We start from the raw sequence: 26309 nt of genomic DNA on the forward strand, positions 1-26309 counted from the left end.
TCAATATAGTTTGAGCTAAACTTTTGGCATCTTAATTGTTAGCTCATAAAGTTCCTCAATATTACTCCCCTCTGTCTTGATGTTCTGCCCCTGCCCCCCAACACAAAGAACAAAGACATAAGCTTTTGAAAACACTTTCTGCTTCCAAACCTAAAATAAGTCTCTTTAACTCTTACGGACTACTTGTGTCAAACTAGAAATGATTCTTCCCCTCTAATTTAAGGTGATTTACTAATACCAACTAAGAATCGTGCCTGCAGGTCTTAACTTCTCTGGGGACTGGTTCTTTATCAACTGTTACGACCGAAAACCTGTCTGTTACTGCTCTTTCTCTTTCAATCTCTTTTAAAAATAATATTATAAACCCTTGTATTCTCAAAATAGTTTTTCCTCCCTCAGTGATCCAGTACATTTCCTATTCTGTTGTCTCTTTCATCTTTTCACCTTTTAAAACTGAACTTTTTTTGGGAGAGGTCTGGTGGTTAGATTGGTTTGTTTGTTTATATGTGCTATTCATTTCTCTAACAACAGTTTAGAAATTTAGCTTTTTAAACTTACATAGTTATCAGGAATAAAGCCATCCACAAAATAAGAATCAACAGAATGCAATAATCCAATTATAAAGGATAGTGAAATGTCCTTATACATATTCAAGAAATTGATCATGTAAGTTATAAATAATAAGTAATTTATTTGTGTCTTTTTTTTTTTTTTTAAGATTCCACATAAAAGTGGTATCATATGGCATTTTTCTTGCTCTTTCTGGCTTTACATAGAATGATGATCTCCAGGTCCATCTGTGTTGCCACATGGCATTATTTTATTCTTTTTTATGGCTGAGTAGTGTTCCATTTTACACACACACACCCACACCCACACCCACACCCACCACATCTTTATCCAGTCATCTGTTGTTGGAAATTCAGGTTGTTTCCATGTCTTGGCTATTGTAAATAGTGCTGCTATGAACATTGGGGTGCATGTGTCTTTTTCAATTATATTTTTCTCTGGGTGTATGCCCAGGAGTGGGATTTCTGGATCATATGGTAAGTCTATTTTTAGTTTTTAAAGGAACCTCCATACTGTCCTCCATAGTAGTTGCACCAAGTTACACTGCCACCAACAGTGTAGGAGGGTTCCTTTTTCTCCACACCCTTTCCAGCATTTATTGTTTGTAGACTTTTTTAGTGATGGCCATTCTGACTGGCATGAGGTGATATTCCATTGTAGTTTTGATTTGCATTTCTCTAACAATTAGTGATGTTGAGCATCTTTTCATGTGTTTTTTGGTAATCTGACTTCTTTGGAGAGTTGTATATAGTCCCTTGTCTGTCACATCACTTGCATATATATTGTTCCATTCTATATGTTGTCTTTTTGTTTTGTTGATGGTTCCTTAGCTGTGCAAGTTAGTTAATTAAGTTTAATTGGATCCCATTTGTTTATTTTTGCTTTTATTTCCATTACTCCAGAAGGTGGTTCAAAAAAAAGTATTACTGTAATTTGTGTCCAAGAGTGTTCTGCCGATGTTTTCCTCTAGGAGTTTTATAGTATCTGCTCTTACATTTAAGTCTTTAATCTATTTTGAGTTTATTTTTGTATATGATGTTACAGAATGTTCTAATTTCAGTCTTTTACAGGGAGATGTCCAGTTTATTGAAGAGATTGTTTTTTCTCCATTGTGTATTCTTGCCTTCTTTGTTGTAGAGTAATTGACTCTAAGTGTGCGGGTTTATTTCTGGGCTCTCTATTCCATTCCGTTGATCTGTGTGTCTCTTTTCATTCCAGTACCAACTGTTTTGATTATGGTAGCTCTGTAGTATAGTCTGAAGTCAAGGAGAGTGAGTCCTCCAGCTCCATTATTCTTTCTCAAGATTGTTTTGGCTGTTCAGGGTCGTTTGTGTTTCCATATAAATTATAACTTTTTTTGTTCCATTTCTGTGAAAAATGCATTTGGTCATTTGATAGAAATTCCAGTGAATTTGTATATTGCCTTGGGTAGTTTGGTCATTCTAACAATACTAATTCTTCCAGTCGAAGAACATGGTATATCTTTCCACCTGTCTGTATCATCTTCAGTCTCTCTCACTGGTGTCTTAATAGTTTTCCAAGGACAGGCCTTTTGCCTCGGATAGTTTTATTCCTAGAAATTTTATTCTTTTTGATATGATGGTACCTGGGCTCATCTCCTTAATTCTTTCTGACAGCTCATTGTTAGTATACAGAAATGAAACAAATTTCTGCATATTAATTTTGCATCCTGCAATGTTACCAAGTTCATTGATGAGCTCAATTTTTCTGGTGGCATCTTTTAAGATTTTCTATGTATAGTATCATGTCATCTGCAAACAGTGACAGTTTTACTTCTTCCTTTCCAATTTGGATTATTTTTTTCTCTTTTGCTTTTCTAATTGCTGTGGCTAGGACTTCCAAAATTATGGTGACTACAAGGTGTGAGCATTGGCCTCCTTCTCTTTTTCCTGATCTTCTAGGAAAATGCTTTTGGCTTTTCACCACGGAGCATGATGTTAGCAGTGGGTTTGTCATGTATGGCCTTTATTATGTTGAGGTATACTCCTTTGATGCCCACCTTCTGGAGAGTTTTTATATAAATGGCTGTTGAATTTTGTCAAAATGTTTCCCTGCATCTATTGAGATGATCATATGGGTTTTATTCTTCAATTTGTTAATCTGGTTTATCACACTGATTGATTTGTGGGTATTGAAAATTCCTCACATCTCCAGGATAAATCCCACTTGATCATGCTGTACGATCCTTTTAATGTATTGTTGGCTTCAGTTTGCTAGTGTTATGTTGAGGAGTTTTGCATCTGTGTTCATCAGTGATAACTGACCTGTAATTTTCTTACCTGTCTGGTTTTGCTCTCAGGGTGATTCTGGCCTCATAGAGTTCAGAAGTGCTTCTTCCTCTGCAATTTTTTGGAATAGTTTGAGAAGGACAGTTGTTAACACTTCCCTAAATGTTTGGAATGATTGACATGTAAAGCCTTCCAATCCTGGACATTTTATTTGGTGAGAGGTTTTTTAAAGTTTTTATTTTTTTATATATTTATTCATTTGTTTGTTTGTTGTAAGTATTGTTGACATATGATGTTGGGGTTTTTTAAGTTCCTGATTCAATTTCATGAGCAGTAATTGGTCTATTCATATTTTCTATTTCTTCCCCATTCAGTCTTGGCAGATGTTACCTTTCTAAAAATTTGTCCATCTCTTCTAGGTTGTCCATTTATTGGCATATAGTTCTTCATTAGTAGTCTTTCATGAACCTTTGTGTTTCTGTGGCATTGTTTCTAACTTCTCCTTTTTAATTCTGATTTGATTGACTTGGGTCCTCATATTTTTTTCTTGATGAGTCTGGCTAAGGGTTTATCAACTTTATCTTTTCCAAGAACCAGCTTTTAGTTCAACTGATTTTTTTCTTCTTTCTTTTTTTTTTTTTTTTTTCAGTTTCTGTTTTATTTACTTCCACTCTGACCTTTGCTTTCTGTCTTTCTACTAGCTTTAGTTTTGTTTGTTCTTCTTTGTCTGCTTCCTTTAGGCATTAGGTTTGGTTGTTTGAATGTTTCCTTATTTTCTGAGATAAGCTTGTATCAAAATAAACTTCTTAGAACTGCTTTTGCTGTAGCCCATAGGTTTTGGGTGATGAGATTTTCATTTTTATTTACCTGTATGTATTCTTTTTGCAGTTCTTTTTTGATTTCTTTAGTGACCCATTGATTGTTTAGTAGCATATTGTTTAGCCTCTATGTGTTTGTGTTTTGTAGCTTTTTTCATGTATTTGATTTCAGATCACATAGTGTTGTGGTCAGAGAAGATGCTTGATATGATTTTGGTTTTTTTATTACTGAGGCCTGTTTTGTGGCTTACCGTGTGATCTGTCCTGGAGAATGGGTCCATGTGCACTTGAAAAGAATGTATACTCTGCTGGTGTCAGATGGAATGCTCTCTATCTACATATAAATTATATCCATTTAGTGTAATGTGTCCTGTACAGCCAGTGTCTCCTTACTTTTCTGTCTGGTTGATCTGTTCATTGATGTGAGTGGGGTTTAAAAGTCGCCCACTGCACCCCAGTGTCTTAGCAGCACTATATACAATAGTCAAGACATGGAAACAACCTAAATGCCCATTGACAGATGACTGGATAAAGAAGTTATGGTATATTTATACAATGGAATACTTACTACTCAGCCATAAAAAAATTATAAAATAATGCCACTTGCAGCAACATGGATGGCCCTGGAGAATGTCAGAGTGAAATAAGCCAGAAAGAAAGAGAAATACCATATGATATCATTTATATGTGAAATCTTAAAAACAACAACAAAAAGACAAATGAACTTATTTATAAAACAGAAACAGACTCACAGACATAGAAAACAAACTTATGGTTACCAGGGAGAAAGGGGGTGGGAAGGGATAAATTAGGAGTTTGAGATTTGCAGATACTGATTGGTATTATATAAAATAGATAAACAAGTTTATACTGTATAGCACAGAGAACTATATTTGATATCTTCTAGTAGCTTATGGTGAAAAGAATATGAAAATGAATATGTGTATGTTCATGTATGACTGAAGCATTGTACTGTACACCAGAGATTGACACAACATTGTAAACTGAATATACTTCAATAAAAAAAGTTTTTAAAAGTCCCCCAATATTATATTTTTAATAGAAGTATATAGTTGATTTAAAATGTTGTTAGTTTCAGGTGTACAGCAAAGTGATTCAGATATATGTGTTTATTTTTCAAATTCTCTCCCATCATAGATATTGACAAGATATTGAATATAGTTCCCTATGCTATCCAGTAGGTCCATGTTGCTTATCTGTTTTCCATATACTGGTGTGTATATGTTAATCCCAAACTTCTCTCCCTTCCCCTTTGGTAACCATAATTTGTTTTCTATGTCTATCAGTCTATTTCTGGTTTGTAAATAAGTTCCTTTGTATCTTTTTTTTTTACTCCACATATAAATGATATATGATATTTGTCTTTGAGATATTCATATCACTGAATATGATAATCTCTAGGTCCATCCATGTTGCTGCAAATGGCACCATTTCATTCTTTTTAATGGCTGAGTTTTTAATTAATTAACAATAAAACAGAAACTGAGACAAATACCCATTGTGTATGTGTGTAGATATGTATCTATCTAGATAGATAGATAGATAGATAGGTAGATAAATAAAGATAGATACCACATCCTCTTTATCCATTCATCTATCCATGGACATTTAGGTTGCTTCCATCTCTTGGCCCTTGTAAATAGTGCTGCTGTGAAAATTGGGGTGTGTGTATCTTTTTGAATTACAGTGTTCTCCAGATATATGCAAAGGAGTGGGATTGCTGGAGCATATGGTAAGTCTGTTTAGTTTTCTAAGGACCCTCCCTACTGTTTTCCATAGTGGCTGGACCACTTGATATTCCCACCAACAGCGTAGGACAGTTCCCTTTTCTCCACACCCTCTCCAGCATGTATTATTTGTAGACTTTTTGTTGATGGCCATTGTGATCAGCGTGAAGTGTTACCTCATTGCAGTTTTGATTTGCATTTCTCTAATTATTAGTGATATTAAGCATCTTTTGATGTGCCTGTTAGCCATTTGTATGCCTTCTTTGGAGAAATGTTTATTTAGCTGTTCTGCCCAAGTATGTTGAATAAAGTGGCAAGAGTGGGCATCCTTATCTTGTTGCTTATCTTAGAGGAAATGCTTTTAGCTTTTGCCCATTAAGTATGATATTATCTGTGGGTTTGTCATATATGGCCTTATTTTGTTTGAGGTATGTTCTGTCTATACCCAGTTTCTGGAGAGTTATTATCATAAATGGATGTTGAATTTTATTAAAAGCTTTTTCTCCATCTATTGAGATGATCATATGGCTTTTATTCTTCAGTTTGTTAATGTGGTGTATCACATTGATTGATTTGCATTGAAAACTCCCTGTATCCCTGAGATAAAAATAAATCCCACTTGATCATGGCATATGATTCTTTTCATGCATTGATGGAGTTGATTCTGTAGTATTTTGTTGAGAATTTTTACGTCTATATTCGTAAGTGATATTGGACTGTAATGTTGTGTGTGTGTGATATCTTCGGTTTTGGTATTGGGGTGACAATGGCCTCATAGAATAAGTTTGGAAGTGTTCCTCTGCAATTTTTTGAAATATTTTCAGAAGGATGGATGTTAAACTCTTCTGTAAATGTTTCATAAAATTAACCTGTGAAGCCATCTGTCCCTGGGCTTTTGTTTGTTGGGAGGTTTTTAATTACTGATTCAATTTCAGTACTGGTAATTGGTCTATTCATATTGTCTATTTCTTTCTGGTTCAGTCTTGGTAAATTGTACCTTTCTAAGAAGTTGTCCATTTCTTCTGCGTTGTTGTATTTTTTTGGAATATATTTGCTCATAGTAGCCTCTTACGAGCCTTTGTATTTTTGTGGTGTTAGTAGTAATTTTTTTTCACTTCTGATTTTATTAATTTGATTGCTCTTTTTTTTCTTGATGAATCTGACTAAAAGTTTATCATTAAAAAAAATCTTTTCAAAGAACCAGCTTTTAGTTTCATTTATCTTTTCTATTTTTTTTTTTGGCCTATTTCACTTATTTCTGCTCTAATCTTTATGATTTCTTCTAGTAACTTTGGGGTTTGTTTGTTCTTCTTTCACTAGCTGCTTTAGCCTTAAGGGTAGGTTGCTTACTTGAGATTTTTCTTGTTTCCTAAGGTGGGCTTGTATCACTATAAACCTCCTTCTGGTAATTGCTTTTGCTGTGTCTCAGAGGTTTTAGATTGTTGTGTTTTCATTTTCATTTGTCTCAGAGTTATTTTTAATTTTCTCTGTGATTTCTTCAGTGATCCATTGATTGTTTAGTAGCATATAGTGTAGGTTCCATGTGATTGCAGTTTTTTCTTGTAGTTGATTTCTAACCTTACAGCATTGTGGTCAGAAAAGATGTTTGGTACAATTTCAGTATTCTTAAATTTTCTGAGGCTAGCTTTGTATGCCAACGTGTGGTCGATTCTGGAGAATATTCAGTGTGAACGCGAGAAGAATGTGTATTCTGTTGCTTTTGGATGGAATGCTCTATAGACATCAGTTAAGTCCATCTGGTCTGAAATGTGTTATTTAGGGCCTGTATTTCCTTACTGATTTTCTGTCTGGATGATCTGTCCATTGATGTAAGTGAGGTGTTAAATTCTCCACTATTATTGTGTTATTGTCAGTTTCTCAGTTTGTCTGTTAACAATTGCCTTACATATTGAGGTGCTCCTATGTTGGGTGCATATATATATTTACAATTGTTATATCCTTTTCTTGGATTTATCTCTTAAACGTTATGTAGTGCCTTGTCTCTTGTAACAGTCTTTATTTTGAAACCTATCTTTTTCTGACATAAATATTGCTACTGCAGCTTTCTTTTGGTTTCCATTTGCATGAAATATCTTTTCCCATCCCCTTACTTTCAGCCTGCATTTGTCTCTAGCTCTCATGGGTCTCTTGTAGGCAGCATATATATGGGTCTTGTTTTTTTATCCATTCAGCCAGTCTGTGTCTTTTGGTTGGAGGGTTTAATCCATTTACACTTAAGGTAATTATCAATGGGTATGTTCTTATTGCTATTTTGTTAATTGTTTTGGTTTGTTTTTATAGGTCTTTTTTTTTCCCGCCATCTTCATTTCTCTTGTGGCTTGATGACTAGAGAAGTTCCTTTAACATTTGTTGCAAAGCTGGTTTGGTGGTGTTGAACTCCTTTAGCTTTTATCTGTGAAGCTTTTGATTTCTGCATCAAATCTGAATGACAGCCTTGCTGGATAGAGTATTCTTGGTTCTAAGTTTTTCCTTTTCATAACTTTAAGTATATCTGCTATTCTGTTCTGGCCTGTGGAGTTTCTGCTGAGAAATCAGCTGATAACCTTGTGGGAGTTCCCTTCTATGTTATTTGTTGCTTTTATCTTGTTAATTTTAATATTTTCTCCTTATCCTTAATTCTTGTCAATTTCACTACTATGTGCCTTGGTATATTCCCCTTTGGTTTGATCCTGTGCGGAACTCTGCACTTCCTGGACTTGGGTGACTGTTTCCTTTCCCAAATTAGGCAAATTTTCAGATATTATCTCCTCAAAAATTTTCTCAGATCCTTTCTCTCTTGTCTTTCTAGGACCCCTATAATGCAAATATTAGTGTGCTTCATGTTGTTCTGGAGTTCTCTTAAACTATTCTCATTTCTTTTCATTCTTTTTTCTGTTTTGCAGTAGTGATTTCCACTAAACTGTCTTGTAGCTCACTGATCCATTCTTCTGCCTCAGTTAGTCTATTTTTGGTTCTTTCCAGTGTGGTGTTCATTTCAACAATTTTATTTGGCTCTTGGTGTTCTTTGTATTTTCAAACTCTTTACTAAAAACTTCCCTCTTTCCAACTGTACTCCTCAAGTTTTCTGAACATCTTTGCCATCATTACTCTAAACTGTTTCTCAGATAGATTGCCTATGTCCTCATCACTTACTTCTTCTTCTGGAGTTTTATCTTATTCCTTGGCCGGGAAGATACTCTTCTGCCACCTCATATTGTCTATTTGTATTTTTAGGTAGATTAGTTACATTTCTTGGCCTTGGAGAAGTGGCCCTCTGTGGGAGATGTCCTATGAATCCCAGCAGTATACTTATCTCCCGAGGGCCAGGGTCCAGCTGGTCCCAGAGCAGAGTCTGGCCTGTGTTTGTGGACTCCTTCCACAGGCTTTGAGATTGTTGTTTTCTTATTTCTGGTATCTGCCTCTGGTGGATGAGGCTGGACTAGAGGCTTATGCAGGTTTCCTGGCAGCAGGAGTTGGTGCCTGCCCACTGCTGGGTGAAGCTTGGTCCTGGACCTCTGGTGTCTAGAGGCCTTTGTGGCTCAGGAGGTCTACTGATGGGTGGGGCTGTGTTCCAACCCAGTATGTTGTTTGGACTGAGGCTTCCCAGCCCTTAAACCTGCAGGCTGTTGGGTGGGGCTAGGTTTTGGTGCTAAAGATCCAGTCAAGATGTTAGCCTCCAGGAAAGCTCATGTAGATGAACACTCCTGGAATGCCCACCACCAGCTTTTGTGTCCCCTGGATGAGGAGCAGCCATCTCCTACCTCCCCAAGAGACCCTCCAAAACCAGCAGGCAGATCTAGCCCAGGTTCCTATGAAATCACTACCTCTGCCCTTGGACCTGGCACTTGTGAGATTCTGTGTACACTCCCCAAGAGAATGAAGTGTCTGTTTCCCCCAGTCCTGTGGGACCCCTGGAGTTAAGCCCCACTGGCCTTCAAAACCAGATGTCCTGAGGTCTCTTCGGGACAGAACCCCAGCTGGGGAGCCTGACTTGGGACTCAAAAGTCTCATTCTTGTGGTAGGGCCTCTGCAACTTATTCTTCTGCTTGTGGATCATCCACCTGGGGGGTGTGGGGCCTGATTATCTCTCAAGCATGCCTCCTACCATCCTGCTAGGTTCCAGTCCTTTTTTCTGATGGCTTAGCAGTTGTGGTTTCATTGTAGTGGTGAGGAGAGGTGAGCTCATGGTCCTACTACTCCGCCATCTTGACTAGAAATCCTGGTAGTATCCCTTAATGTACTGCATCTTTACCCATGAATGGTATCAGATACTGAGTCAGTTTTGGAATATTGGAAGTCCATAAGGTTCTCCTAATAGTAGACATATAAGTGCCTACATGGTGTTTTAATTGTTTAAATTGTTATTATAGATAACAGTCTGAGTTTGATGACCTGGTAATAGATGTGAAAACTTGGTGAGAACTATGAAGTAACCCACCTAAGTGGGTCTTCACTTCCCCACATTAAAACTCTGCAAACGTGGCTGACTGTGCTTATCTGTCTAATATCTCCTGAGATTGAACAGATTCAGTATTTTTAAATTTACTAATGAAAATTGAAGAGAAATACAGTAATATTAAGAGAATTCAATGAAACATTTGAACATGAGAGGTTATGAGATATGAAACACTATAGACTAAAAGAATAACATTATAGCAAATAAAGAAACTCAGCATGTTTAATTATTAATATAAAGAATTTTGTAAAATAATATTACATAGTTCTTTAAATGCCTAGAAAGATGAGGAGGAGGAAGGTAATTGGGGAAAAAACCAACCCATAAGAACCCAGCAAAAGCTACAACTGGACTGACTGCCAAAATCATTTCATCTATAATCCTGTTCATGTTAAGGCAAACTCCAAAAGCCATATCACTACATCCCTAAATACTTTATCACATGTAACTATAAGCAATAATTCCTCCATATTATCTAGTACCAAACAGTACTCAGAATCTCCTGGATGTTTAAAGAAACATGAAAGCATTTCTTATCTATTATTATATTTTACATTTCTTGCTTTATTCATTTTCTGTGGGTAACTCCTTTTATATATTGATTTTGTTTGTTTGAAAGATATATTTCTTTTGTCTTTTTCTTTTTCTTTTTTTTTTTTCTTTTTTTTGCAATATCAGACAGTTTCTTTCATTGATGCCTGGATGCTCAGGCCTTGACTACGTACTTCCGCAGTGGGTGCAGCCCCTCCTTCCGCTGCTGCTTTGTCTTCAGTCTGTCTTCGTGCTCGTTGAGCCCTCAGCACCTGGCACACCTTTTCTTGGGTCGCAGATCCAGGAGCTTGTACTTCTTGCCCTTGTAGAATTTCCTGAGGTTCTCTTTCTGAGTCTGGTTAATGACGGCGAGAACAAGAGCAATGGATTTGCGAACAACTCGGATCTTGGAGAGCTTGGAAGCCATGCCACCTGTCACTTTAGCGTTGCGCAGCTGGGAAATCTTCACCCTTAGGTCCTCCATTTGTTTCAGCATCTCCTTCTTCTTCTTGCCACGAAGGTCTCAAGCCTTAATATTGGCCATGGCTGTACAAGCTGCCACCGCCACCACCTTCTTGGAGGGAAAGAGCTGAAAGAGATCATGTTTCATGTAGAATTTTCTGATACTCTGATTTGGCTTACTTACTTCTCATTATGTCTTTGTGTGTGTGTGTGTGTGTGTGTGTGTGTGTGTGTGTGTGTGTGGTTTGAGATCATTGTATTGAGTGGGGGAGAAGTGAGGGGCAGCTACAGCTCTCCCAGCCCCACCTTCTTCCCCCCACAAGTGGCTCCCCCTGTACTATGGGGGAACTGTCATGATGTCTTTTATCATGACCTGCTATGCTTTATATTTCCTGCAGAAAAAGGTAGTTATTTTAGAAATGAGATCAGATTCAGAACTATTCATGTGTGTCCATGTCTACTTTTGCATCACATTATAAAGCAACTAATATCCCACTTTTCTATTTTGTAAAATTGTGATCAGTCATTAATGTATTGACTACACCTGAGTCACTCTGTCATCTAAGGGATTTGGCAGCCATTAATGATTATTGCCTGTACTCTCGATATAGGTGATGGTCCAGTTCTTCACCCTCTTTTCCTTTATTCGGTGGAACACTTTTTTTTTGCAAACAAGAAAGTTACTGAAGGAGAAGTTCATATAGAAGAAGATATTCAAAAATACCTTGCTTTTTATTTCTCATTTCTCATTGTGATGGTTGTTCCTTTGCCATTCTTCAAGTTGAGGGTTTTTTTTGTTTTTGTTTGTTTGTTTTTGGTAGTAGTAAACACAAAGAATTTTTACAAATTTATGTTTTGATCCATTGTAAGTACAATTGACCTTTAAACACATGGGGATTGGGGCACCAATTCCCTGCACAAAAAATTCATATATAACTTTTGATTTCCCCCAAAACTTAATTATTAATAGGCCTATTGTTGACCACATATTTTATATACTGTGTTCTTATAGTAAAGTAAGCTAGAGAAAAGAAAATTCTACTGAGAAAATCATTAGAAAATACACTTATAGTACTGTAATTATGGATATCATAAGTTTGCATTTGCTCCATACTGTTTTATATGATAGAAAACATTGTAGATGTTATACATCTTACACTCAACATCAAAAATGAAGATAGTTTTGGCTATTTGTGTTTCCATACAAATTTTAAAATTATTAGTTCTGATTCTGTGAAAAATGCCATTGGTAACGTGATAGGGATTGCTTGAATCTGTAGATTGCCTTGGGTAGTAAGGTCATTTTAGCAATATTAATTCTACCACTCCATGAAAACAGTGTAACTTTCCATCTGTTTATGTTGTCTTCAGTTTCTTTTGTCAGTGTTTTTGTTTTGTTGTTGTTAACTTTATTTATTTATTTAGTATAGTCTGCTTATAATGTGTTAATATCTGGTGTACAGCATAGTGATTCAGTTATATATGTATTCCTTTTCATATTTTTCATTATAGGCTATTACAAGGTATTGAATGTAGTTCCCTGTGTTACACAGTAGGACCTTGTTGTTTATCTATTTTATGTATAGTAGTTAGTATCTGCAAAAATAAACAAATGGGGCCTAAATAAACTGAAAAGCTTTTGCAAAGGAAAGGAAACCATTTTCAAAATGAAAAGACAACCTACTGAATGGGAGAAAATATTTGCAAATGATATGACTGGTAAGTGATTAGTATCCAACATATATAAACAGTGTAGACAACGCAACATCAAAAAAAAACGAACAACCTGACTTAAAATGAGCAGACCTGAATAGACATTTTCCCAAAGACATACAGATAACAGGCACATGAAAAGATGCTCATTGTGATTAATTATCAAAGGAATGCTAGTCAAAACCACAGTGAGATATCACTTCACAATCTGCCAGAATGGCTATCATCAAAAAGACCACAAGTAACAAATGTTGGCAAGGATAGGGAGAAAAGGAAAAAATATACTGTTGGTGGGAACGTGAATTGGTGCAGCCACCGTGGAAGACAGTATGGAGGTTCCTCAAAAAAAACCTAAAAAATAGAACTACCATATAATCCAGCAATTCCACTCCTGGGCATATTATCCAAAGAAAATAAAAACACTAATTCAAAGAGATATATGCACCCCAATGTTCATAGCATTACTTACCATAGCCAAGATATGGAAGCAGCTTAAGTGTCCATCAACAGATGGATGGTGAAAGAAGGTGTGGGAGATAACTATATATGTGTATGTATAAAAGTAATGTAATACTACTGAGCCATAAAAGAATGAAATTTTGCCTTTTGCAACAACATGGATGGATTTGGAGGATATTAAGCTTAGTGAAATAATTCAGACAGAATTGTGAATCTCTATGTTGTACACCTGAAACTTATGTACTATTGTAAGTCAACTATGCCTTAGTTTAAAAAGAGATAATATGTAAGAGAAAATCATACTTATTTACAGATATAACAACTTATTCATTGATAATGAAGAAGCCACAATACAATTGCTTTATGATAGCTTAGTGTAAATGAGGTGATTGCCTCACAGTAGCCTAGGCTATACACTAATGAATGGTTATAAAATTTTTATGGGATACAGTATTACTGTCATAATGCAGTATTGGAGACACTGTTACTTTCCAAAAACCGCCTAGCTGTGATGATAGATTGATCACAGTTTCTGCAGTTGAGAGAGGCTGTATGATAATGTAGCTCTTTGAAAGCAAAGTTATAGAACAGTACGAAAACTAACACATTATTAATTTTATATTAAGTATCATTCACCTTATGACTATGTTAGGATAGGGTAGCCACTTCAGTACAAGTCTTGCACACAGTATTCTATGCAATGAATACTTAGGTGATGACACAAAAAAGTCTCATACAGTTCTTGCCATACAGTTATTAGACTTTTCACACAAACTCACACACATACACAATAGGTAAGTTTCTTAACTGTATAGCGTGATGGCTTTACTGTTTATTAAGTGGAGGTGGATCATCCTAAAAGTCTTCCCCTTTGTGGTCTTCATGTGGAGTAGGCTGAGAAAGAGGAGGAAGACGAGGGGTTGGTCTTGTTCTCAGGGGTGGCAGAGGTGATAGAGGTGGAGGAAGTTGGTGGAGGAGATAGAAGAGGCAGGCACGTTCCATGCAACTAAATAAATATATAGTTTCTGAGTTTTTTGCTTTTCATTTTTCTAAAAATGTTTCTGTGTGGTACCAACCCTTCTTCCACCATTTGCTTTAGTTTCAATGCCACATTTTAGAGGGATCCATGTCATAGAAGAAGACAGAAGCAGTCTTGAATAATCAGAATCCCCTGCCAGATTGTCTGCTGTCAGTTTGTTTTCTGGCACCAATGCTTCTGCATCTCCTTTCTCATCATCTGGCACTGGTTCAGAAGCACTCGTCTCCACCAGGTCATCTGTTAATTCTTGTGGTATGCTGTCAGCTCTTGAAATTCTCCAAAATCCATACCTTGAAACCTTTCACCTCTCACTTTTTTGGCCAGTCTCTTCCGTGATTTCCTTGATTGATTGTCCTAAGTCCTGTGAAGTCATGCCCTACATCTAGACGCAGCTTTCTCCAGCAGAAATTTATTGTTTCAGGTTTGATGGTATTCACAGCTTTTTTGTTATAACGGTGGCATTTTCAGTGCTGTAATTCTTCCCAACCTCCGTGATATTCTCTCTGTTGGGGTTCTCTTCCATAGCATTGACCATCCTTTCCTCAGATGAAGTAAGCCTCATAGGTCTGTACTGTACCCCCTTATCTAGGTACTTAATCAGAGGCATATGTTTAGGGGTGAGTAGACCACTTTTAGGCCTTTGGTGTTGAACTCACAGGGTTCTGGATGGCCAGGGGCATTGTCTGACTTAAAATAACTATAAAAGGCAGTCCCTTACTAGCAAGATACTTACTGACTTCATGGACAAAGTGTCAATGGAAGCCATCCAGAAACAGGGTTCTTGTCCAACCCAAAGACTGGTAGCTGGTGTTTATTTTTTCCTTTTAGTCCCATGGGTTAGCAGGTTTATAGATGAGGTCAGTCCTCATCATAACCCTTCCTGCATTTGTACAAAACAGTAGAGTTAACCTATTCTTGCCTTAAATCCTGGTGCTCACTCTTCTTTTTTACTAATAAATGTCCTTTATGGTACTGCATATGATATTCTGATACTTTTTTAAAAACTAAGGTTATGACCTGAAGATTTGGCAGTGGAGAAAATTACTGATCACGTCCACAACCACCTTGAATGTTAAGAGGATGCAACATAATTTATTCAGTCTCCTATTGATAGATAGTAGGTTGATTGATCTTTATTATGATAAAATAGTTACACAGAGCTTTATTATTACAAAAGACTTGCTCTTATTATTAAATTAAAACATCTGTTTTGTGAGCAAAGGAATTTTCTGGTGTAATGATAATTGCCCGGTATTCTTTCTTTGTCACTAGATTCCTTTGATTCAAATAAAATGACCCTCTAATATGCTTTCTAAATTGATGGCCTACTTTCTACTAACTTAAATTTGGATATTATCTTCACTCAGACTGAGTTGAGATCCTGGGAAATTCCTCACTCTTTATAGCTCATGTTGGGGCATGTGTCCTGTGTGGGTCAGTTGGTCCTTTAAAGGGATCATCTACCAATGGCAGGTTTTGGATTGTATGATGCTGGGTATAAGCTTGTCTTCTAATTATACAGTTTGGGCATGGGGCTTTCCCCCAGCATGACTTGCCTCCTGTGTGAGAGTTTGATCCCCAGAGTTCACTGGCCTCTGCTAGATCCTGAAATTCCCTGTATATTTTGACATTCCTATGAGTGATGAGCAGAAACAAAGGTATGGTAGGGAAATGTACACATATTTTCCTGGGATATTCCAGACCGATTGAGAGGAAATACACTCAGCAAAGATGGTATTGATGTAATGTGTTTGTAATGTGGGCTGGGCTACCATTGTCTTTGTTCTTTACAGATACAAGCAGTAAGTTCAATACCTTCTCAGCAATAAACTTCTGGACTATCCTGTGAAGCCACAGCCACATGCGCCATCCTGATCCTGGTGAGTGTGTGGCTTTTTTTACTTACTCGCTTCTCTTTTGTCCTTTTGGATAGTCCTGGTTGTGAACCCAAGCTATTGGCTCATGAAAACCTTTTTTCAGTTGTGTCTTCATGTTTCTCAACATTTTATCCCTTTTTGCTGATTAGCAGCAACAATTCTGTCCCTAAGGTTTGCTTTGCCTGTGGGCTCTAAGTTCCCTCCAAGACATTCAATCATGTATTTAATAAAGTTTTCTTCTTAAGTTTATAGTCTTAAAAACTATGCCAGTTAATCTGCTGGGAAATTTGCATTCAGCATTAAATAACAATTGTAATAACTCACAGTAGTTGTAAGTACAAAAGAAATAATTGTGTAAATATTCAAAGATGTTGCACTAAAATTGTATAGTGTTATTTTAGAGAATTTCACTAAAATGTAACATCACTTTTTCAGGTTTTGGGAGGTTTCACAGTAGAAATTCAATGCTAATTTGTATTTTAAGCTAACACCCCAAATATTGTAATCATAGCAGATAAGGACTGTTTCAAGTGAAGGGAAAATGACCTGGAGCTATCCTGAGTTGGGAAGATGCTTGTGGACTTTGGTGAATATAAATATAAATTTATAAATTGTCTAAATAGCAGCTTTACTCAGTATATTTAAGTAATATGGATGCTATGAATGATAAATCCTGACAAAATTAATTATGCTTATGTTGAGGAAGGAAAAACTTTTCCCCTCTACACTCTTAGGTTCTCTAGCTGGAGTCCTAGGAATTAGACTTTCAGGAGACAAATTAACAAGAGAAAAACAATTTATTGAGCCATGCATTGCACATTTATGTGGGAGAACTCAGTGATGAGTAACACCAAAGAGATGGTTAGAACTTGGGCTTAGTGGCATCGTAACAAAAGAACAATAAATTTGTAAACAGGTGTCAAGACAAAAGGATTTGAGATTTCCCAGGGCAGCAAATTGTAGGAAGGTAAAATATGAAGAAACTGATGGATTGAGGTTGGCTTGTGCATGTTGACCTCAGCTCCAGCTTTGTCTTCTTTGTGGCCATAAAACCACTCTAGGAGAGATTGATAGCACTCCTCATTTTTCAAAAGTTTCTGCTTTTCATCAGATAAGGGACATTCAGGGAAAGCTTCCTTCTGCATGTACTGATTTTCATTTGCCTCCAGCTCAAGATGTCTGTGCCAATGTGGCATATTTTGGTCCCTTACCCTTGCTTCTGAGGAATTCAGCAGAAACACCATTTCTCATAGTACAAGCTGTTTCTTTAATCATCTAATCAGTTGAGAATCTGAATGTTTTCTCTATGGGATTTATGTGATGTATTCAGTCTTCACAGGCTTTACATAAGCACTCAGTGGCTTACCTAGATGGCCCTTTGACTAGGGGTCCACTCTCTGAAATACAAAACCTGTTCATTGCTTTTCCAAGAAAATTATGAGCTTTAAAATGTTTTCTAAATCAAGATCCCAAAAGTTATCCTTGGTGCAGCTATTGTGTTTTTTCAAGAATTCACACATTTTGGAAATGTTCTTTGTGCTTACAAAGCCATGCAGTGGTTTGTGTATATGCATGCACTTTTTTGGAGGGCTTGACCTTCCCAGGTACCTCAGTTTACATGGTATTTTCAGTGAGAGACTTTGAGCACCTTTCATACCAGATGATTTATATACACGCAGATTAGCAATTAACTTTCACAAAATCTTCCTGAGAATGGGTATGACCTTTGGCTGAAGAATAAATACCTCATAATATCCTTAAAGAGTTTCTATCTTATCTATTTAAACTTACTAAATAGATAAAATATATACTCACTGCTTTAATTGAAATGCACTCAGTAAGTCAGAACCACCTCAATCCAGGAATGAGTACACATTCACAGTGCTCCGGTCTCTGTCTTCTCTAGTCTGAGTTTTGCGTGAGTATCCCTTTACACCGTCTTCTACTGGGTTCTACATCAACGAAAATAATAAAAATAGGAAAAGACTCAGCTTCAAAAGCCATATCATCTAGTGAGCAAAACTGGTGTCAGTGAATGTGTTCATGACTGCAAGTCAGCTGATAGAACATTTGGGGGAATTTGGTTGGAGCTTTCTATTTTAACCAATATCTGTTGAGTCCAAAATGTAGCCAAAAACTGGTAGATAATCCCCAAATTTCCCAAAGTGTAAAGAAAGCTGTGCATTGAGAATGAAGTACAATCAGTGTGTCAATTTCTGATGTGCAGCACAATGTCCCAATTATGCATATATGTACATATACTCATTTCATATTCATTGTCTTTAAAGGTTATTACAAGATACTGAATTTATTTCCTTGTGCTATACAGAAGAAACTTTTTTTTTATGTTTTTATATATAGTGGCTAACATTTGCAAATCTCAAACTCCCAAATTTATCCCTTGCCGCCCCCTTTCTGCCAGTAACTACAAGATTGTTTACTATGTCTCTGCAAGTCTATTTCTGTTTTGTAGATGAGTTCATAGTGTCCTTGTTTTCTTTTAGACTCCACATATGAGTAATATATAGTATTTTTCTTTCTCTTTCTGGCTTCCTTCACTTAGAATGATGATCTCTAGGTCCATCCATGTTGCTGCAAATGGCATTATTTTGTGCTTTTTTATGGCTGAATAGTATTCCATTAGAGAATTAGGTTTTAAAAACTTCAGAATCACTTTCATTTTCTTCAAGTGTGTCATAGGTTCTGGCTGTGAAGCTGTAATAGTCTGACTCATACTTCCTCTGTAAATGACTAACACTGAAAAAAATACGGGAAGCAAGTTCTTTCAGATGTTGGGAAGAACTTTTCTGTGACCCCTTTTTTTTTAAATAGTGAAAATTTTTATATTTAGAATTAGCCAGCTGGGCTGTTTAGATGATTCCAGTTTTGTTAGCAACATCCAAAGCATAGTCAGGAGCCCGTCGTACATATGCCTTCTTCTCTCCATGAGGCCTGATCAGGGTTTGACCTTAGCCACATCAATGTCATAGAGCTTCTTCACAGCCTGTTTGATCTGGTACTTGTTGGCCTTGACATCCACAATGAACGCAAGTGTCTTGTTGTCTTCTATCTTCTTCATGGCTGACTTGGTGGTCAGGGGGAACTTGATGATGGCATAGTGGTCAAGCTTGTTTCTCCTAGGGGCTCTCTTCCAAGGGTATTTCAGCTGCCTTCTGAGCTGCAGCAAGGTGGGTGACGTCCAGATTTTTTTTTTTTTTTTTTTTTTTTTTTTATGTGGCTGTGGACAACTTTCAGCACTGCTTTCTTGGCCTTCAAAGCCTTTGCTTTGGGAAGGGCTTCCTTCGCTTTTGGCGCCTTCTTTGTGAAAAGGTTTTCTGTGACCCTTGAGAGAATGAAAGCCTAATCGGTGAGGTCCATTCTTCACAGCTTCCCACAGAGGTCTCTTTTACCTTGACCCTGTGAGATATACTCACAAACACGTTACACCACAGAGCTGAATGATGTGCACAAGAGAAGCAATAAAATAAGCTTTATTCATTTTCAGCTGCAAGTGGACACACTGTGTGATGGATTCTATGGAATGTTATGTCCCTTTGGATGCACCTGGAATAGTACTCGTAGCCTCTGGAAGCATGCTGAACTTCATGGAGTCTTTGTAGTATCTCTAAACACTTCATTGATCAGGTGCAGGCACCTCCGGGAATCTGGGCACAGTCCCTTTAAAGAACGAGTCCCCTTCCTTGCCCTTGGGACCCTCACGGCGGCGGGCTTCACCTTTGTTTCAGGAGGATCTGGTGTGGGGCGCAGGTCCGGCACTGAGCTGTGAGAACCGCATTTCCCAGAAGCCCTTGCGCCGGCGTGGAGCCAATGAAGTTCCGGGACCAGGGCATTTCCGTGCGTGCCATCGCGTTGGGGCGGGACTTCTGGCGACCTCCCAGTGGTGGTGGTCCGGTCTCTTTCCTGCTGAGCGGTTCCCGGGCCCTGGGTCGGGTCCGAGGTGACTGGACTGAGGAGACGCAAACAAGAGGAGTTATTCCTGCTGCGCAGAAGCGGGTCTGAATCACAGGACGGCTCTGCCCACAGACTTCAATGGCGGCGGCCGCGCTGAGGGACCCACTTCAGGTAAACGCGCATCCTCCGGTCCCGCACCGCCCTCTCCCACCGGACACTAGAGCCCCGAGGGCGGGGCGCCTGCTCGCTTGCCTGCGGCCCGGACCCCGGAGTCCAGGCTGGGGTGGAGGTCGTGGGTACAGCGCTGTTTCTGACAGTGTGGTGGAGGTCAGATTGAGCCGGGAGTATTCTAGAAACGTGTTTCTGTAGGGAACACAGAATTGAGATAGAGTGCCATCTGTATTGGCCAACTGAGGGGTGGTTCCTTCATTCTGGGAGCCATGGGGAATTTCAGGGAAGGAGAAAGTCTGTGAGTTAGGGATGTAAGTTTCCCAAGAGAGCCTTTAAAGGAAGAACAGACTGGAGAGGGTTGTGGGTAGTGAGGCCCGAGGAGACTGAGTCCTTGTGCAGATCACACAACTGAAAAGAGTCAGCACTGGGGCCTGAATCCTAGAGTTTAGACAGCGTGAGTTCTTGCTCCAGGGGTGGGCAGAGGTACAATGGAGACCAGAGTCTGTTGAGCTCCACCATGGTTGCCTGCCTCCACGTTCCCGTAACAGTTGAAACACTCTTGTAATCTATATAAGAGGAGGGTGTCCTAGGGCCTCAGTGGTCATGACCCTATCCATATGGTGTCTGGGACCTTGGAGAAACAGAGCTGGGTTGGAGGTGTTCCCAGCTCTTACAATCAATAAAGTGAAGTTGTCATGGGCACGGGTACCAGTATGTGCCGAATGCTTGAAGGTAAAGCTAAGTTGGGTGCATTCAGGGAAATGTTGGTTTCCTTCTGATGGGAACTGAGCAGGGAGGCAATACTCAGGCCTGGAGTGTCTCCCTGAGAAGTTGGGCGTCACTTGTGGAGGCGGTAAGAGCAAGGGGAGGTTTGGATCATAAGATGGATTTCCAGTGACAATGCCAGGATTTTTGGCCATGTGAAGAGTCTGACATGTTTCAGAAAACATGGAATGGAGGCATCAAGTGGTTAGCAGGTTACAAAGATCTAGAGACAGACTTCAGCGTCAGAAACACATAGTTGTTGGCTACTGTGGATTTGGTGGAGCTCTGTGTTTAGGAGGAGAATTCTGGTCACAAGCCAGGAAGAGGGTTGGTGCCAATTGTGGGTCTTTTACCTGGGCACCTTGCTGGAGAAGGTAGCCTCTCAAACACAGGTAAGGTCTTAAGAGAGATGGCCAGAGAGTAGGGGGAGGAGAGGATAATCTAGCAGGTGGCCAAGGCTTCCAGGGGAAGAGGGGAAATGAGAGAAATGCAAAGGCACATGAGTAACTGAGGCAGGATGACCCTGAGGTTTATTCACCCTTCTTGACTCCCCAGCATTTTGTGCTGACCTTTTGTGGAACCTGGGGTGTTTCAAGCAGGCTGGTAGATGAGCCCAGGCAAATATGTTCATCTGTGAGTTACCTAGCCCTGTGTTATGGGCAGAGTTTCATTTCCCTAAAGTTTTATGTTAAAGTACTAATTGCCAGTACCTCAGAATGTGACTGTCCTTGGAGATACGGTTTCTAAGGAGGTAACTGGGTTAAAATGAGGTTATTAAAGTGGACCTTCATCCAACAGGAAATGTAGACCCAGATACAGTGGGAAGACCAAATCAAGTCACAGGGACACAAGAGCCATATATTAGCCAAGGGTTGAGACTGCACATAAAACTACCTACCAGCAACCTTGATTGTGGTATTTTAGTCTCCAAAAATGTCAGAAAGTTAAGTTTTTGTTGTTTAAGCTACCCAGTATGAGCTACTCTATTATGGTAGCTCTTGAAAATGAATAGACATGAGAAGCTAGGCTTTGAATTAGTGAGGGGACATCAGGTACAACTATAGGTGGGAAGAGGGCCAGGGGTGTCTTGAGACCCAAGCAAAGAGTTGAGGCAGGCAAGGAGGACCAGATGTACAGCTTCCCCAAAGTGTGACCCACCAGAGGTCTGCAGTAGGAGGGGCTCTGTGTAACTTTACCACACACTCTTGGTGCTGTATGATGAGGTGGGTACACAGGACTTGTGTGGCTGTGGGGATGCACTTACGGGGGGTGGGGCAGAGATGCAAGAGAGTTGCAAAGGAAGATGTGCATATGGAGAGGAAGCATGAGCTCCTAACTCCACAGCGTGGTCTTGGAAACTAAGAGTGAGGGTTGAGTGCAGGTTTGGTTGTACCTGGGAGGTACACACTGGGGGCCCCTGCAGGCCAGGCCTCAAACTTAGATTATGTCTTTTGGTCCACCTGCCTTTTATTGCCCAGGGCTGGATGGTGATTTATGGGGCCATGAGGAGGGAGTGACATCAATGGCACTAGGGCCTGGCATCTTGTCTGAGGTGGGAAGCTTGGGAGGAGGGTAAGCATGGGATAGATGTGTGGGTGATGGGTTGTAGGTCTTTCAGAGAGGGGCTATGTGTGGTTTCTTCTCTCCCCCTCATGGCAGGGCAGTGTGACCTTTGAAGATGTGGTTGTGTACTTCTCCTGGGAGGAATGGGGTCTCCTTGATGAGACTCAGAGATGCCTGTACCATGATGTGATGCTGGAGAACTTTGCACTTGTGACCTCACTGGGTAAGACCCTCACACCCGCTGCAGTGCCTTGGGCTAGACTCGGCTCTCCTCACATTTGGATTTGAGGCACCACTCCCTTTCCCAGTGCCCTGGCTAGGTGCCAGTCCATAGGGCTGTTCTCAGACCTGCAGCCCCAGTGAGCCTGCTGGGTCACACCTTACGTGCCCCCTCCCTGGTGCCTCTGCCCGTGCAGTTACCGTTCCTGACCTTTTGGCTACCTGTGGGGACTTTGGCCTCTTCTTATAAGAGGCCTCTCTGAGGACGCTTTATCCTGTTGTCTGTCGTGTACAGAATTGCTGTGGGCCAGTGCTAGTCCCTCACCTGTCCTGTCACTGCCTTAGGACTCAGGTTCCAGGCAGTTGTTCACCTGGAGTTTAGCAAGAGTCCTGGGATGGAGTCACAGGCTGGGCATGGCTCCAGCCAAGGCCTGACCTTGGTGCATGGCAGCTGAGGGAGGTGTGACATCGGGACTGTGTTGGGATCATACTGGGAACCTGTCCTGTTTCCACCAATGTGTTGCTGCTGACGCCATCCCCCATGACCACACCTCACTTCTACCTTCTGTGTCAGCTTTTCTCTACTGTTCCCCAACTTCAGATCCCACATAATGAGTTGCAAGATATGCACATATCCTTAAAGAAGGCCACTGGCAGAGACTTGAGTTTGACACCTTCTTTCTTGCTGTGTTGCACCCCACCCTTACCTTGTAGAGTCCCAGTGCTGCAGAACAGCCCTCCATCAGCCTTGTCTTGAAAACAATCCAGTGGACTCATTCTTTGCGGTGTCTGACACACTTTTGTTGCTGCCCCTCCCACATGAGTCATGCATTTCACCAGCATTTCTGTGCTTTCAGGTTGTTGGTATGGAATGGAGGACGAGGAAGCATTTTCTGTGCAGAAGGTTTCTGTGGAACAAATTTCACCAGGCAAGAGTCTACATCCAGACCCGTCCATTCAGAAGACTCAGCCCTGTGAGAAATGTGTGGCCAGGAGAGGTATCTGGTACCTGGCTGAGTACCAAGAATCACATCCTGGGCAGGAGTCACACACCTGTGAGGCATGTGGACAGCAGTTCTGGGCCAGTCCAAACCTTCACCAGCACCAGAAGCACAATGCAGAGAGGCCATTCAAAAGGGACGTAGACAGGGCCTCCTTTGTGACGAGCTGCAAATTCCGTGTTTCAGGGAAGCCCTTCACCTGTGAGGAAGTTGGGAAAGACTTCCTGGCGGTATTGAATCTTCTGCAACATCAGGCCACCCTCAAAGGGGCACCACCACACAGCAGCTTCAAGCATGAGGAATCCTTTCACAGTGGAAAAAGTCATTTCAAGGACGGTGAATATAGGGATCTCTGCAGTTATGAATACACACTTTTTCAGCATCAGCAAATTCACACTAGAGAGAGTTATTACAACTGTGACGACTGTGAGAAACCCTTTAACCAAAGCTCCATTCTAATTAACTGCCAGAGAGCTGACCTAGAAGCAAAGTCTTATGAGTGCAATGAATGTGGGAAATCCTTTAACCAAAGCTATAAACTCATTCAACACCACAGAATTCACACTGGAGCAAGGCCTTACAAGTGCGTTGAATGTGGAAAAGCCTTCACCTACAAACTAAGACTTGTGCAGCACCTTCAAGTCCACAATAAAGTGAGGCCTTATGAGTGTGGTGAATGTGGGAAAGCCTTTAGCTACAGCTCCACTCTCATTAAACACCAGAGAGTTCACACTGGAGCCAGGCCTTATAAGTGCGGTGAGTGTGGGAATTCCTTTAGCCAGAGCTCCAACCTCATTCAGCACCAGAAGATTCACAGTGGGGCAAGGCCTTACAAATGCAGTGAATGTGGAAAATCCTTCAGCTATAAATGCAAACTCGTGCAGCATCTGCGAATTCACACTGGAGAAAGGCCTTATGAGTGCAGTGAATGCGGGAAATCCTTTAGCCACAGCTCCACTCTCAATCAACACCAGAGAATTCACACAGGAGCCAGACCTTATAAATGTGATGAGTGTGAGAAATCCTTCAGCCAGAAGTCCAACCTAATTCAGCACCGCAGAGTTCACACAGGAGAAAAGCCTTATGAGTGTGGGGAGTGTGGGAAATCCTTCAGTCAAAGCTCCCACATCATTCAACACAGAAAACTTCACACCAGATGACCTCATGACTGCACCTACAGGAACCAGCAGTTCCTTTGTGAGGGAACTATCTGAAGTTGAACCTGTACACCTGCGCATCCCCTGTGGGAGGCTTTCAGGAGCCTGTTTGCATATTCTACTACTGGTTCCCTTGTCTGAATTGCATCCTTTTCAGCTTCTGTGGGAGAAGCCTCACCTCTACCACTTGGCAGGTTCTAGGTTCCAACAGTGTGTCAGGCACCCAGTGCAGTCAGGGAGAGCAGGTGTGTCTGTTTTCTGTCCTGCTTCTCTCCAGGACACTATGATTAATTTTCAGGGGCCCCTCTTTCCCTCCCCTCTGGCTAATGAGATCTGGGTAATAGCAGCGGCAGGTTTACCTTCTTCCGGTTCTGGTCTAGCTTGCATTGCGGCCCTAAGTCCCCTGGGACGGCTGGGGGGCTTTGTAGTCCTAACTTACGGCCTGGGTGCCAGGGATGCCGCAGACCTAGCAGTCACCTGGAGGAGGCTGGAGTTGTCATGACAACCTCTAGTGCTTCTGTGCGAAGTTAAATCGGTTCCCTTTTCCCCAAGGATGTCACATAATGCTGAGCACTGTTGCAGGGAAGCTGTTCCCCTGGACCTTCATGGCTAGAGTTCTGGTGGCACTGGTTTATAAAACTACCCGAGGTTGTAATCTTCACACAGAAACACTGGAGGACACTGTGCCTCCACAGATGGTCCAGCCACTGTGGGATGAGCATGTACACACCATACCTGTGTCCCTTCTGTGGAGGGGCCACTGTCAAAGCAAAGAAAAATAAAAATTTTATTTTTGTAGCCTCTGGACACTGCTGCATAGACAAGAGTAGAAGGGAGGTCCCACCGCCCAGGGATATAGTTTATGTGGCCCAGCATGGTTACTGCTGACTCAGAAATGGGTCCCCCCACCCCTGATGCAGGGCTGCCCTTCCCAAGACATGAGGAGGAAGAGTGGAGTCAGTTTAGGTTTTCTAAACCTCTGGTTATGAGGGGGTGAAAAGAGGATTTAAGGTTTCTATTTGAGGTATAATTGATTTAAATTGTTTACGACTAGTTTTAACAAAAGTGTATACCTGTGAAACCACTGACCATATCTATAACTCAGTTTTAGGTTCTTTGTTCCAGAAAACTGGAACTAAACATGAAGGCTTCCCTCCCCAGGGAGGGACACAGAGCAGCATTAATATGAGGACCCTTTAAAGCAAGTTGCTTTTTGCCCTCACAGCCACTATTGATTTACAGATTAGTTTTATAGAATTTTCTATGATTCAAATCATGAAATGTTTACTTTTAAAAAATTGTGCTTTTCTCCATGCTGCATAATCATACTTTGTGATTCATAAATGTTGCTTATTATGTAAATACTTCAGTCTTTTATAGCTGAGTAACTCACCCGTATGGTACCATGGTTTTGTCTATCCGTTTATCTGTTAATAGACCTTCTGCTTGTTTCCAGTTTGGGGCTACAAATAAAGCCTTATGAATGCACAAGTGGAAAAGAGTGTGATGGAGCCTTACGAACCCCCTTCTCAATCCACTATCATCTTGACACACTTACATTATTTATTGGCTCTCTCTACAGCTGTGTAAGTACACTGA

The 26309-nt window shown here is 40.2% G+C and overlaps 1 protein-coding gene and 1 pseudogene across 1 annotated transcript; one reads left to right on the forward strand and one right to left on the reverse strand.

Annotated features, from left to right (window-relative positions):
* Positions 1-10513: 10513 nt before the first annotated feature.
* On the reverse strand, positions 10514-10916 carry LOC102521803 (annotated as a pseudogene).
* Positions 10917-19867: 8951 nt separating this feature from the next.
* Positions 19868-26211, forward strand: LOC102522809 (zinc finger protein 211). Its single transcript, XM_014556968.2, has 3 exons — positions 19868-20005; positions 22430-22556; positions 23410-26211. The coding sequence occupies exons 1-3, from the start codon at positions 19973-19975 to the stop codon at positions 24711-24713; spliced, it is 1464 nt and encodes a 487-aa protein (XP_014412454.1). The 5' UTR covers positions 19868-19972; the 3' UTR covers positions 24714-26211.
* The last annotated feature ends 98 nt before the right edge of the window (positions 26212-26309 follow it).

This window comes from Camelus ferus, chromosome 9 (genome assembly GCF_009834535.1).
Source record: "Camelus ferus isolate YT-003-E chromosome 9, BCGSAC_Cfer_1.0, whole genome shotgun sequence".
Classification (NCBI taxonomy): Eukaryota; Metazoa; Chordata; class Mammalia; order Artiodactyla; family Camelidae; genus Camelus; species Camelus ferus.